The sequence below is a fragment of the Cyclopterus lumpus genome, chromosome 10, assembly GCF_009769545.1.
Source record: "Cyclopterus lumpus isolate fCycLum1 chromosome 10, fCycLum1.pri, whole genome shotgun sequence".
NCBI lineage: Eukaryota > Metazoa > Chordata > Actinopteri > Perciformes > Cyclopteridae > Cyclopterus > Cyclopterus lumpus.
Genome location: NC_046975.1, coordinates 12837392 through 12851929, shown reverse-complemented (window position 1 = coordinate 12851929; position 14538 = coordinate 12837392). Strand labels below are relative to the sequence as shown.

The following is a 14538-nucleotide window of genomic DNA, read 5'->3' as shown; positions in this document are numbered from 1 at the left end:
CATCTCATTCAAAATGTACAGAGTGGCTGAAGATAATAATAAAAAAAAGATAAATACAGGTGTGGTTTTGCATGAAGAGAGTTTCAGCACTACAGACAAATACCTCGAGATTTCGAAGGACAAGTTTCACCAGGATGCTGCATGTTAAACGTTGTCTACCAAGGCCAATATATCCAATAATAAGTAAGACTGTAGCACAAAAGAAAATACTAACTTGCCCTTTAACCTATAACGTCAGTCACATACTCAGATGGATTCAGGTGTAGGAACTGCAGTGTTTATTAGGTTGGGTTTTAACCAGTATTACTGCTGGAATGTAACAAGAGAAGATGTCGTACAGCGAACAATGAGAAGCCACCTTGGTGCTTCATTTTCTGAAGAACTTCTGCTTCTACATCACTTTGAAATCCATGTTCCTATAATTATATAATTGTAAAACCAAATATTAGGGTAAAGTTTTCACGCGAAAAAAGTAGTTGAAAAAAACCAATTGGCCGTCCATAATTGTGTTGATCTAATGAGCTAATTAGTAACATTCAAGACGGTAAAAAAACAGCTTTGTGAAACCATTTAACACTGAATTACAGATGGATATTGTTTATAATTAATCTGAGTAACGTTGTGAAACAAGACGCACCAACAGAATTCAGAAACATGTTGACATAAAGAGATGAAAGAAACGCGTCAGCCAAAACATGATGGGCTCCAATGTTTCCAAGATCGCGGAGCAGAAATGTGTAAACATTTGCTGACAAAATGAACAATATTGATATTCATTTAAAAAATCCATCTTTCACTAACCAAACTTTAAAATTAGAAATCTAAAAAGCATCTTTGAATATAAAAAAGAAAGAAATGATGCAAACAAACTAAACTGTTTAACAAGCAAGCCAAAATGCATCTATTGTGCAAGGAGACTATAGAGAGGCACCTATACTTCAGAAGACAAACAATGTCAAAATATTCATTGTTTTATGGCTCAATATTGGAAATATAGAATCATGTAACACAAAAGACAGAAACCTCTTACAGCAGGAGACCAAACTATTGAACGCTGTTTTGGTCTCCCTGCCAAAGACAGTTTAACAAAAGTAGACAGACTTATCCTTAAACCTACACCGTTAGCCTTCCCCTCCGCTGACTCACACATGAGAGCTTGTTCTTTCATCTGCTGATAAGTGACACAATGTATATATATTATATATATATATATATATATATATATATATATATATATATATATATATATATATATATATATATATACAGAAATAATGTGTACAGCCGTCGAGGTAAAAGTTAATAATCACAACAGCCAATACAAAATGAATGATTAAAAAATAATGAATCTGTGAAAGCTTCACTCATATATTCACTTCATATCCACTTCTCCTTGAGTCCCAAGATTTCTGATGATTGGAAAAACTCGTAGTCGCGAATTACCGTGATATTCTACCTATATAATTAATCTAATTTCACTTAATTCAAAAACGCTGAATCCACAATAAACAACACACATAAACTAAGGATTGACATTCAAAGTTTATCTTTCTGACACAAGACGTGAACAGAATTAAGACAATGTGTAAACATTATGTATAAATAGAATATGTCCATGAAACACCAAGTGAGGAGTCCCGTGGTTTTGAAGGGCAAAAGGCAAATGTATAATACATTTCAGCTATAAATGACAAAGTGAAAGGCAATACAATTAAAACTTTAGCTTCAGCAGTCACAAATTAACTGTTAGACGAATATTCATGCTGCAGCGGGACAAACAGATATTCAAATGACTCAATGAAAGAGTCAAAGGATAGACGAATTAATTAGAAAAGGTTCCTACCTCTACAGACGGCTCTAAATCATCAAAAGGGTCAGCGAAGTCTGATGGACTTTTCCTCAGAGTCTGGTCAGCAGGCAGTGTGTTGTCATTGTAAGAACTCACGAACTTAAAGTCACTGGTTCTAGAACCTGTTGTCAGGTACGCGTCATAATTGTAGGTGCTGCGTAAAGTTCCTGTGCCGTCAACGTCTGCGTAATTAGGAGGGAGATACGCACTGGGGATGGCAACTGCTCCATCAAACAACAGTCTGGGCTTTCTCCTGCGACAAAACCTCACACCCAGGATGATGATGATGAAGGTCAGAAAAAAGGTGGACACGGACACCAGCGCGATGATCAGATAAGAGGTCAGTTTGGAGTTCTTCTCGTCATAAGAAATATCCTTCAGTTCTGGCACCTCAGCCAAGTTATCAGAAATAAGTAAATACATGGAGCAGGTGGCAGAGAGAGAGGGCTGTCCGTTATCCTTCACGGACACAATGAGGTTCTGTTTCATGCTGTCAGACTCAGAAATGTCCCGCTGGGTCCTGATCTCTCCGCTGTGGAGACCAATAGTGAAAAGACCCGGATCAGTGGATTTGACTATATGGTAGGACAGCCAGGCGTTCTGTCCGGAGTCCGCGTCCACCGCGATCACTTTGGACACCAGAGAGCCTCCGAGTGCAGCTTTGGGGACCAGCTCGGTCATGAAGGAGTTGCCCTCCGGGGCGGGGTACAGTATCTGAGGAGAGTTGTCATTCACATCCGATACGAACACACTGACAGTCACGTTGCTGCTGAGTGGAGGAGAACCGTTGTCTCTGGCCATGACGTGCACTTTAAAACTCCTGAACTGTTCATAATCAAACGATCTCACAGCGTGGATCACCCCCGTGTCTCCGTTAACAGATAGATAGGAGGACACCGGGGCGCCGTTCAACTCACCAGGTAACAGAGAATAAACCACGGTACCGTTTTGTCTCCAGTCGGGGTCTCGAGCAGCAACGGAACATAAAGTGGAGCCAGGTTTGTTATTTTCAGTCACATAAGCGCTGTAGGACTGTTCCTCAAACACAGGTGGGTTGTCGTTGATGTCTGCTACAGACAACTGGACAGTTTTAGAGGAGGAAAGAGGTGGAGCGCCCTCGTCAGTGGCAGTGATTGTAATGTTGTAATCAGACTCTAGTTCACGGTCCAGTTGTCCTGTGGTCACCAGAGAATAATAGTTTTGAATAGATGGAACCAACTTAAAGGGGACCTGTTGCTGAATGGAGCAGCGGACCTGTCTGTTAGTCTCCGAGTCTCTATCCTGCACGTTGATGATGCCCACCTCTGTACCAGGTGACACGTTCTCAGGTATCGGGCTAGTCAGTGATTTCAGATATATCACAGGAGCGTTATCATTTATATCAGTAACATCTATTATAACTTTAGCATAAGAGGTTAGTCCTAAACCATCTTTAGCTTCTGCTCTCATGTCAAAAGAACTGCTTTCTTCAAAGTCAATCACACCAGTTACTTTAATTTCTCCAGTTTTATGATCAATAGTAAATACATTTACATCTTCGTCAGACACATGGCTTAATTCATATGTAACGTCTCCATTTACTCCTTCATCGGCGTCATTCGCACTAACATTAATCACGATGGTACCTGGAGGAGAGTTTTCAGGCAGACGTGCTTTATAAACGGCCTGGCTGAACACCGGGGCGTTATCATTAGCATCCAGTACAGTGACGTGTATGACCACAGTACCGGATCTCTGAGTTGAGCCTCCATCTAAAGCTGTGAGAAGCAAATTAATGTATTTTTGTTTCTCTCGATCAAGCTTGTTCTCCAGTACGAGTTCAACCTTGTTGCTGTCAACAGCGAGAATAAAGTTATCGTTCTTTTGCAGGTTGTACCTTTGAACAGCATTTTGACCTATATCTGCGTCATGGGCCTCCTCGATAGAGAAGCGGTTTCCCTTTTCAGCGGACTCGCTTATTTCCATTTCAATCAATTGCTTTTTAAATTTTGGCGAGTTGTCGTTTACATCTTGAATATGAAGACTTACACGATGAAGCTCCAGAGGATTTTCTAACACCAGATCTACTTTCACAACACAAGAAGGTTTCTTTCCACAAACACTTTCTCGGTCCATTCTCTCCGATGTGATCAAATCTCCGGTACTCAGATTAATATCACAGTAGCGCTTACGAGTCCCCTCAAAATCAACACGGGCCTTTCGGGAAGATAAGGTCCTCAGGTCGAGACCGAGATCTTTGGCAATATTTCCAAAAACATACTCGCGTTTCATCTCTTCTGGAATAGAATAACTCAGGTCTCCATTAACGAGGTGCAGCGCTACAATGAAGGAAGCGATGCAGAAGATCAGAGGAAGCGACGAGTATCCTTTGTCTGCCATCTTAACTCAAAAGGCCACCTCAGCTCGTACAATGTATACTTTACAGTGCGACAAAACAACTGTCAAAAACACAAAATAGTCCAACAGGTCACAACAATGTGAAATACGTTCTGAAATGTAACCGTTTGTCTGGAAAATCCGCAGCTGACATATAGAAGGTGGAGTGGTGAGAGACTTTTATCTGTCAACCAACAGCGACACCATGAGTCACATTGTGTCTTCACTAAAGTATATAATGAAATATTTAAAAAAAAGTCTAAAACCGGATTAAGCTAACTGTGACTCGTGTTAAAATTAGGTGCCCATGTGCGGTAAATCTACAAATTCCTTAAAAGACACATGCCATCTATTATTTGACAAATGTTTAGAAAAGTAGGTGTTGTTCCCATACAACTCAGCTCAATGAATCATGGTTTGAAAGTATAGGTTACTTTTGCTTTAGATTTCTAAAAGTTGTTAAACAATACAACATATATATTGTGATGTTAGCCTCCTAAAGAGAAGGCCAGCAAAACGTTTACAACAAAACAACATATCCGCTGGCAAATGACATGAACTAGACAGACACCAAATATTATCGTTACAGATATAGTTATTATCATTATAATTATATAGTAATGAAATTCAGAGAGCATGGCTGAAGAGAAGAGGACATCTTGGGGCTGAGTGAGCGCCTGAGAAGCATTGCAGCACCACAAACAGTTGATGGCACAACAATATTGAACGCTGTTGTTGGTCTTCTAATCAGAGTTGTAGACTTCTAACGTGTGTTCACGGTACACTTGAAACGTTTTCTACGTCACCCTCAGCAGACTCTGAAATAGGATCTATAATGTTCATCACTTGACTAAGATACTGAACAAATGTTGGACAGCCAAACTGGGCTCATCGAATAAACATAAGTACAAATGAAAGATTAAACAACATGATTGGTGAGAAATAGTTTTGTGACAGTTTCAATCATCGAACCTGCACACATGTTTTTCTTATAATTATATTTTTTCGATAACGCCCAGTTTTGTTCTCTGGAAAAGAACGGGTTGGAATAACAACTTGTCCGCAAATTATTCTGTTATTCTAATTAGCAAATTATCCTCACTTAGCAACGAATTAATGAATCGCTACTTCATAAAACGGACTGAATTATGTTAAAACAATTTGGTCAAAGAATCATTTCCAAAGTTTATATTTGAAGACCTGAAAATAATTGCCACCTGTGTGAGCAAGAACAAATAGATAAAAGACAACGAATTTAAATAGACTCCAGGTCAGGAGTACCATGGTTTCGAATATCTGACAAAATAGAAACAAATAAACTTCATCAAAATTATAAATGCATGCACTGTTGGTGCTAAAGGTTGACTCCAGCAATCGCGCAATACATTTCAAAAGTAAATACATGCTGCAACTAGAGGCATTTAGAACTGAGCCAACAAGCCGACAATGATTGTGATTGAAAGTATACTTTAAAAAGGCTCCTACCTCTACAGACGGCTCCAAATCATCAAAAGGGTCAGCGAAGTCTGATGGACTTTTCCTCAGAGTCTGGTCAGCAGGCAGCGTGTTGTCATTGTAAGAACTCACGAACTTAAAGTCACTGGTTCTAGAACCTGTTGTCAGGTACGCGTCATAATTGTATGTGCTGCGTAAAGTTCCTGTGCAGTCAACGTCTGCGTAATTAGGAGGGAGATACGCGCTGGGGATGGCAACTGCTCCATCAAACAACAGTCTGGGCTTTCTCCTGCGACAAAACCTCACACCCAGGATGATGATGATGAAGGTCAGAAAAAAGGTGGACACAGACACCAGCGCGATGATCAGATAAGAGGTCAGTTTGGAGTTCTTCTGGTCATAAGAAATATCCTTCAGTTCTGGCACCTCAGCCAAGTTATCAGAAATAAGTAAATACATGGAGCAGGTGGCAGAGAGAGAGGGCTGTCCGTTATCCTTCACTGACACAATGAGGTTCTGTTTCATGCTGTCGGACTCAGAAATGTCCCGCTGGGTCCTGATCTCTCCGGTGTGGAGACCAATGGTAAAAAGACCCGGATCAGTGGATTTGACTATATGATAGGACAGCCAGGCGTTCTGTCCGGAGTCCGCGTCCACCGCGATCACTTTGGACACCAGAGAGCCTCCGAGTGCAGCTTTGGGGACCAGCTCGGTCATGAAGGAGTTGCCCTCCGGGGCGGGGTACAGCATCTGAGGAGAGTTGTCATTCACATCCGATACGAACACACTGACGGTCACGTTGCTGCTGAGTGGAGGAGAACCGTTGTCTCTGGCCATAACGTGCACTTTATAACTCCTGAACTGTTCATAATCAAACGACCTCACAGCGTGGATCACCCCCGTGTCTCCGTTAACGGATAGATAGGAGGACATCGGGGCACCGTTCAACTCACCCGGTAACAGAGAAAACACCATTGTACCGTTTTGTCTCCAGTCGGGGTCTCGAGCAGTAACGGAACATAAAGTGGAGCCAGGTTTGTTATTTTCAGTCACATAAGCAGTGTAGGACTGTTCCTCAAACACAGGTGGGTTGTCGTTGATGTCTGCTACAGACAACTGGACAGTTTTAGAGGAGGACAGAGGTGGAGAGCCCTCGTCAGTAGCAGTGATTGTAATGTTGTAATCAGACTCTAGTTCACGGTCCAGTTGTCCTGTGGTCACCAGAGAATAATAGTTTTTAATAGATGGAACCAACTTAAAGGGGACGTGTTGCTGAATGGAGCAGCGGACCTGTCTGTTAGTCTCAGAGTCTCTATCCTGCACGTTGATGATGCCCACCTCTGTACCAGGTGACACGTTCTCAGGTATCGGGCTAGTCAGTGATTTCAGATATATCACAGGAGCGTTATCATTTATATCAGTAACATCTATTATAACTTTAGCATAAGAGGTTAGTCCTAAACCATCTTTAGCTTGCACTCTCATTTCAAAAGAACTGCTTTCTTCAAAGTCAATCACACCAGTTACTTTAATTTCTCCAGTTTTAGGATCAATGGAAAATACATTTATATCGTCATCAGAAACATGACCAAAGTGATACATAACATCTCCATTTACACCTTCATCTGCGTCAGACGCACGGACATCAATCACCATGGTGCCTGGAAGAGAGTTTTCAGGCAGACGTGCTTTATAAACGGCCTGGCTGAACACCGGGGCGTTATCATTAGCATCCAGTACAGTGACGTGTATGACCACAGTACCGGATCTCTGAGGAGAGCCTCCATCTAAAGCTGTGAGAAGCAAATTAATATTTTTTTGTTTCTCTCGATCAAGCTTGTTCTCCAGTACGAGTTCAACCTTGTTGGTGTCAACAGCGAGAATAAAGTTATCGTTCTTTTGCAGGTTGTACCTTTGAACAGCATTTTGACCTATATCTGCGTCATGGGCCTCCTCGATAGAGAAGCGGTTTCCCTTTTCAGCGGACTCGCTTATTTCCATTTCAATAACATTTTCTCTGAATTTTGGTGAGTTGTCGTTTACGTCTTGAATATGAAGACTTACACGATGAAGCTCCAGAGGATTTTCTAACACCAGATCTACTTTCACAACACAAGAAGGTTTCTTTCCACAAACACTTTCTCGGTCCATTTTCTCCGATGTGATAAAATCTCCGGTACTCAGATTAATATCACAGTAGCGCTTACGAGTCCCCTCAAAATCAACACGGGCCTTTCGGGAAGATAAGGTTTCCAGATCGAGACCGAGATCTTTGGCGATATTTCCAATAACAGATTCGCGTTTCATCTCTTCTGGAATAGAATAACTCAGGTCTCCATTAACGAGGTGCAGCGCTACAGTGAAGGAAGCGATGCAGAGAACCAGACGAAGCGACGAGTATCCTTTGTCTCCCATCTTGACAAAATAAGGCGCAGTTAGCTTCTTAGTCGGAGTGAAATGGTTAATATATCAAGAGTAAAAGTAAAAAAGAGTAAATAATCCAAAACTCTGCACCAGTGTTCACAAACATACGTTGACGATTGAACGAATTTTCTCGGAAAACTACAACTGACATTCACTCAGTACTAGTGGGTGGAGTGGTGTGTTTATAGTCTGTAAGCCAACAGCGACACCATGAGTCGCTTGTTATCTTCACAGTGTTATGATTGAATATGACCATTTTAGTATATCCTCAAGATCTTACTATGAAAACATCTTAAATGTCACTATAACAGTCCAATGTCATTCATGTCTGCCAAAGTAAAACAGAGAGGCAAGGTTCAGCACCATGGACAGTGGTGGAAGAAATACTCTGATTTTTTGCGAGAAAGGTTAACGTAACAAATGAAAAGAATAAACTCCATAACAAGTTAAACTCCTGCATATACAATTTGTTCGTAGCAAAAGTGCAGAACTATTATCATTTAAAATATTTTGGAAGTATCAAAAGTAAAAGCAGTCATGTTGCAGTAAAAAGGCCACAGTGACTGATATATCATTATCTAAAAATTATTATACTGTTGATAGCTTTGCATTAATATTTAAGCAGCACTACACTTTTGAAGCTGAAGATGTAAAGTAGATTTAATTAATACGCAATATGGCCAACGGTTCCCAGCCTATTGGTTAATCTACAAATTAACTGTATCTGACAGATATATGTGGTGAGTTAATGTCACTATACAAGAAACTTATCACAAAAAGTGTGTCTGTGTTGTAAACATTTTAACTAAAACACACCATCCATTCATTGTAATTTCCTCAGGGTTGGAGACATGTGCAATACAACTGAGCTCAAGGACATTCCAAAGTAGCATTTAAGGACATTTATATTGTAAATAATGTATATGTGTGGCTTTAATTCAGTCAAAGTGCCTTAATGTGTTGGCTATACATGACCATATACTGCTTAATTTAAGACAAAGAAGCCGAGATACCTTTGAGCATGACACTGAAACGCACTAGACTGTAAAATAACGCTGACATATAAATATGGGTGAGGGCTGTAAGATCATGAGCTGAGGCAGTCGGGGAAAGTGGACAATCTTAACTGTAACAAAATTGATGAAAACATTTAACCAAATTATAGTCGCACATTTTAAAACGAACAAAAAAATATTTGCTCAGAGTTGATCGGAATATTAAGAGCTTGTTCGGAATTTTAACTTCATCAATAAATGCACATGTATTACGAAGTGAAAGTGCTTGTTATTATTATTGATATCATCATAATTACCATGTATATTAATAATGAAATTCAGAGCAATATATTTTCATCAATCACTCATCCCATTCAAAATGTACAGCGTGGCTCAAGATAATAATAAAAAAGATAAATACAGGTGTGGTTTTGTATGAAGAGAGTTTCAGCACTACAGACAGATACCTCGAGATTTGGAAGGACAAGTTTCACCAGGATGCTGCATGTTAAACTTTGTCTACCAAGGCCAATGTATCCATTACTGAGTAAGACTGTAGCACAAAAGAAAATACTAACTTGCCCTTTAACCTATAACGTCAGTCACACACTCAGATGGATTCAGGTGTAGGAACTGCTGTGTTTATTCAATGGCAGTAAAGGTTGGGTTATAACCAGTATTACTGCTGGAATATAACAAGAGAAGATGTTGTACAGCGAATATTAAGAAGCCACCTTGGTGCTTCATTTTCTGAAGAACTTCTGCTTCTACATCGCTTTGAAATCCATGTTCCTATAATTATATAATTGTAAAACCAAATATTAGGGTAAAGTTTTCACGGGAAAAAAGTAGTTGAAAAAAAACAATTGGCCGTCCATAATTGTGTTGATCTAATTAGCTAATTAGTAACATTCGAGACGTAAAAAACGGCTTTGTGAAACCATTTAACACTGAATTACAGTTGGATATTGTTTATAATGAATCTAAGTAACGTTGTGAAACAAGATGCACGAACAAAATCCAGAAACATGTTGACATAAAGAGATGAAAGAAACGCGTCAGGCAAAACATGATGGGCTCCAATGTTTTCAAGATTGTGGAGCAGAAATGTGTAAACATTTGCTGACAAAATGAACAATATTGATATTCATTAAAAAAAATCCATCCTACACTAACCACACTTTAAAATTATAAATCTAAAAAACATCTTTGAATATAAAAAAGTTTGATGCAAACAAACTAAACTGTTGAACAAGAAAGCCACAATGCATCTATTGTGCAAGGAGACTATAGAGAGGCACCTATACTTCAGAAGACAAACAATGTCAAAATATTCATTGTTTTATGGCTCAATATTGGAAATATAGAATAATTAAACACAAAAGGCATAAACCAATTCCCGCAGGTCACAAAACTATTGAACGCTGTTTTGGTCTCCCTGCCAAAGACAGTTTAACAAAAGTAGACAGACTTATCCTTAAACCTACACCGTTAGCCTTCCCCTCCGCTGACTCACACATTAGAGCTTGTTCTTTCATCTGCTGATAACTGACACAATGTATATATATTATATATATATATATATATATATAGATATAGATATATATATATATATATATATATATAGATATAGATATAGATATAGATATATAGATATATATAGATATAGATATATATATATAGATAGATATATAGATATATATATATATATATATATATATATATATATATATATATATAGATAGATATATAGATATATAGATATATACTGAAACAATGTACAGCCGTCAAGGTAAAAGTTTATAATCACAACAGCCAATACAACATGAATGATTAAAAAAGAATGAATCTGTTGAAGCTTCACTCATATATTCACTTCATATCCACTTCTCCTTGAGTCCCAAGATTTCTGATGATTGAAAAAAACTCGTAGTCGCGAATTACCGTGATATTCTACCTATATAATTAATCTCATTTCACTTAATTCAAAAACGCTAAATCCACAATAAACAACAACAATACACAAAGGAATGACATTCAAATTGTATCTTTCTGACACAAGACGTGAACAGAATTGACACAATGTGTAAAAATTATATAATATGTATAAATAGAATATGTCCATGAAACACCAAGTGAGAAGTCCCGTGGTTTTGAAGGGCAAAAGGCAAATGTATAATACATTTCAGCTATAAATGACAAAGTGAAAGGCAATACAATTAAAACTTTAGCTTCAGCAGTCACAAATTAACTGTTAGACGAATATTCATGCTGCAGCGGGACAAACAGATATTCAAATGACTCAATGAAAGAGTCAAAGGATAGACGAGTGAATTAATTAGAAAGGTTCCTACCTCTACAGACGGCTCTAAATCATCAAAAGGGTCAGCGAAGTCTGATGGACTTTTCCTCAGAGTCTGGTCAGCAGGCAGCGTGTTGTCATTGTAAGAACTCACGAACTTAAAGTCACTGGTTCTAGAACCTGTTGTCAGGTACGCGTCATAATTGTAGGTGCTGCGTAAAGTTCCTGTGCCGTCAACGTCTGCGTAATTAGGAGGGAGATACGCGCTGGGGATGGCAACTGCTCCATCAAACAACAGTCTGGGCTTTCTCCTGCGACAAAACCTCACACCCAGGATGATGATGATGAAGGTCAGACAAAAGGTGGAAACGGACACCAGCACGATGATCAGATAAGAGGTCAGTTTGGAGTTCTTCTCCTCATAAGAAATATCCTTCAGTTCTGGCACCTCAGCCAAGTTATCAGAAATAAGTAAATACATGGAGCAGGTGGCAGAGAGAGAGGGCTGTCCGTTATCCTTCACTGACACAATGAGGTTCTGTTTCATGCTGTCAGACTCAGAAATGTCCCGCTGGGTCCTGATCTCTCCGCTGTGGAGACCAATGGTGAAAAGACCCGGATCAGTGGATTTGACTATATGATAGGACAGCCAGGCGTTCTGTCCGGAGTCGGCGTCCACCGAGATCACTTTGGACACCAGAGAGCCTCCGTGTGCAGCTTTGGGGACCAGCTCGGTCATGAAGGAGTTGCCCTCCGGGGCGGGGTACAGTATCTGAGGAGAGTTGTCATTCACATCCGATACGAACAGACTGACGGTCACGTTGCTGCTGAGTGGAGGAGAACCGTTGTCTCTGGCCATAACGTGCACTTTAAAACTCCTGAACTGTTCATAATCAAACGACCTCACAGCGTGGATCACCCCCGTGTCTCCGTTAACAGATAGATAGGAGGACACCGGGGCGCTGTTCACCTCACCAGGTAATAGAGAATAAACCACGGTACCGTTTTGTCTCCAGTCGGGGTCTCGAGCAGTAACGGAACATAAAGTGGAGCCAGGTTTGTTATTTTCAGTCACATAAGCGCTGTAGGACTGTTCCTCAAACACAGGTGGGTTGTCGTTGATGTCTGCTACAGACAACTGGACAGTTTTAGAGGAGGACAGAGGTGGAGAGCCCTCGTCAGTGGCAGTGATTGTAATGTTGTAATCAGACTCTAGTTCACGGTCCAGTTGTCCTGTAGTCACCAGAGAATAATAGTTTTTAATAGAAGGAACCAACTTAAAGGGGACGTGTTGCTGAATGGAGCAGCGGACCTGTCTGTTAGTCTCAGAGTCTCTATCCTGCACGTTGATGATGCCCACCTCTGTACCAGGTGACACGTTCTCGGGTATCGGGCTAGTCAGTGATTTCAGATATATCACAGGAACGTTATCATTAATATCAGTAACATCTATTATAACTTTAGCATAAGAGGTTAGTCCTAAACCATCTTTAGCTTGCACTCTCATTTCAAAAGAACTGCTTTCTTCAAAGTCAATCACACCAGTTACTTTAATTTCTCCAGTTTTAGGATCAATGGAAAATACATTTATATCGTCATCAGAAACATGACCAAAGTGATACATAACATCTCCATTTACACCTTCATCTGCGTCAGACGCACGGACATCAATCACCATGGTGCCTGGAAGAGAGTTTTCAGGCAGACGTGCTTTATAAACGGCCTGGCTGAACACCGGGGCGTTATCATTAGCATCCAGTACAGTGACGTGTATTACCACAGTACCGGATCTCTGAGGAGAGCCTCCATCTAAAGCTGTGAGAAGCAAATTAATATTTTTTTGTTTCTCTCGATCAAGCTTGTTCTCCAGTACGAGTTCAACCTTGTTGGTGTCAACAGCGAGAATAAAGTTATCGTTCTTTTGCAGGTTGTACCTTTGAACAGCATTTTGACCTATATCTGCGTCATGGGCCTCCTCGATAGAGAAGCGGTTTCCCTTTTCAGCGGACTCGCTTATTTCCATTTCAATAACATTTTCTCTGAATTTTGGGGAGTTGTCGTTTACGTCTTGAATATGAAGACTTACACGATGAAGCTCCAGAGGATTTTCTAACACCAGATCTACTTTCACAACACAAGAAGGTTTCTTTCCACAAACACTTTCTCGGTCCATTTTCTCCGATGTGATAAAATCTCCGGTACTCAGATTAATATCACAGTAGCGCTTACGAGTCCCCTCAAAATCAACACGGGCCTTTCGGGAAGATAAGGTTTCCAGATCGAGACCGAGATCTTTGGCGATATTTCCAATAACAGATTCGCGTTTCATCTCTTCTGGAATAGAATAACTCAGGTCTCCATTAACGAGGTGCAGCGCTACAGTGAAGGAAGCGATGCAGAGAACCAGACGAAGCGACGAGTATCCTTTGTCTCCCATCTTGACAAAATAAGGCGCAGTTAGCTTCTTAGTCGGAGTGAAATGGTTGATATATCAAGAGTAAAAGTAAAAAAGAGTAAATAATCCAAAACTCTGCACCAGTGTTCACAAACATACGTTGACGATTGAACGAATTTTCTCGGAAAACTACAACTGACATTCACTCAGTACTAGTGGGTGGAGTGGTGTGTTTATAGTCTGTAAGCCAACAGCGACACCATGAGTCGCTTGTTATCTTCACAGTGTTATGATTGAATATGACCATTTTAGTATATCCTCAAGATCTTACTATGAAAACATCTTAAATGTCACTATAACAGTCCAATGTCATTCATGTCTGCCAAAGTAAAACAGAGAGGCAAGGTTCAGCACCATGGACAGTGGTGGAAGAAATACTCTGATTTTTTGCGAGAAAGGTTAACGTAACAAATGAAAAGAATAAACTCCATAACAAGTTAAACTCCTGCATATACAATTTGTTCGTAGCAAAAGTGCAGAACTATTATCATTTAAAATATTTTGGAAGTATCAAAAGTAAAAGCAGTCATGTTGCAGTAAAAAGGCCACAGTGACTGATATATCATTATCTAAAAATATTATACTGTTGATAGCTTTGCATTAATATTTAAGCAGCACTACACTTTTGAAGCTGAAGATGTAAAGTAGATTTAATTAATACGCAATATGGCCAACGGTTCCC

At 39.9% G+C, this 14538-nt stretch overlaps 3 protein-coding genes across 3 annotated transcripts; all 3 read right to left on the bottom strand.

Moving 5' to 3' along the window:
• Nucleotides 1-1822: 1822 nt before the first annotated feature.
• LOC117737974 (protocadherin beta-15-like) lies at nt 1823-4228 on the bottom strand. Its single transcript, XM_034544231.1, has one exon. It carries the CDS (start codon nt 4226-4228, stop codon nt 1823-1825), a length of 2406 nt encoding a protein of 801 aa, XP_034400122.1.
• A 960-nt stretch (nt 4229-5188) lies between these two features.
• On the bottom strand, nt 5189-8095 carry LOC117737971 (protocadherin gamma-A11-like). The gene is made up of 2 exons (XM_034544229.1): nt 5711-8095; nt 5189-5197 (listed from the first exon to the last, which is right to left on the bottom strand). Exons 1-2 carry the CDS (start codon nt 8093-8095, stop codon nt 5189-5191), a joined length of 2394 nt encoding a protein of 797 aa, XP_034400120.1.
• Nucleotides 8096-11339: 3244 nt separating this feature from the next.
• LOC117737970 (protocadherin beta-16-like) lies at nt 11340-13838 on the bottom strand. The gene has a single exon (XM_034544228.1). The coding sequence runs from the start codon at nt 13836-13838 to the stop codon at nt 11340-11342; it is 2499 nt and encodes an 832-aa protein (XP_034400119.1).
• Nucleotides 13839-14538: the final 700 nt, after the last annotated feature.

Excerpts from the sequence above, each read along its gene's own strand:
- LOC117737970 (XM_034544228.1), bottom strand. The coding sequence starts at position 13,838 with ATGGGAGACAAAGGATACTCGTCGCTTCGTCTGGTTCTCTGCATCGCT.
- LOC117737974 (XM_034544231.1), bottom strand. The coding sequence starts at position 4,228 with ATGGCAGACAAAGGATACTCGTCGCTTCCTCTGATCTTCTGCATCGCT.
- LOC117737971 (XM_034544229.1), bottom strand. The coding sequence starts at position 8,095 with ATGGGAGACAAAGGATACTCGTCGCTTCGTCTGGTTCTCTGCATCGCT.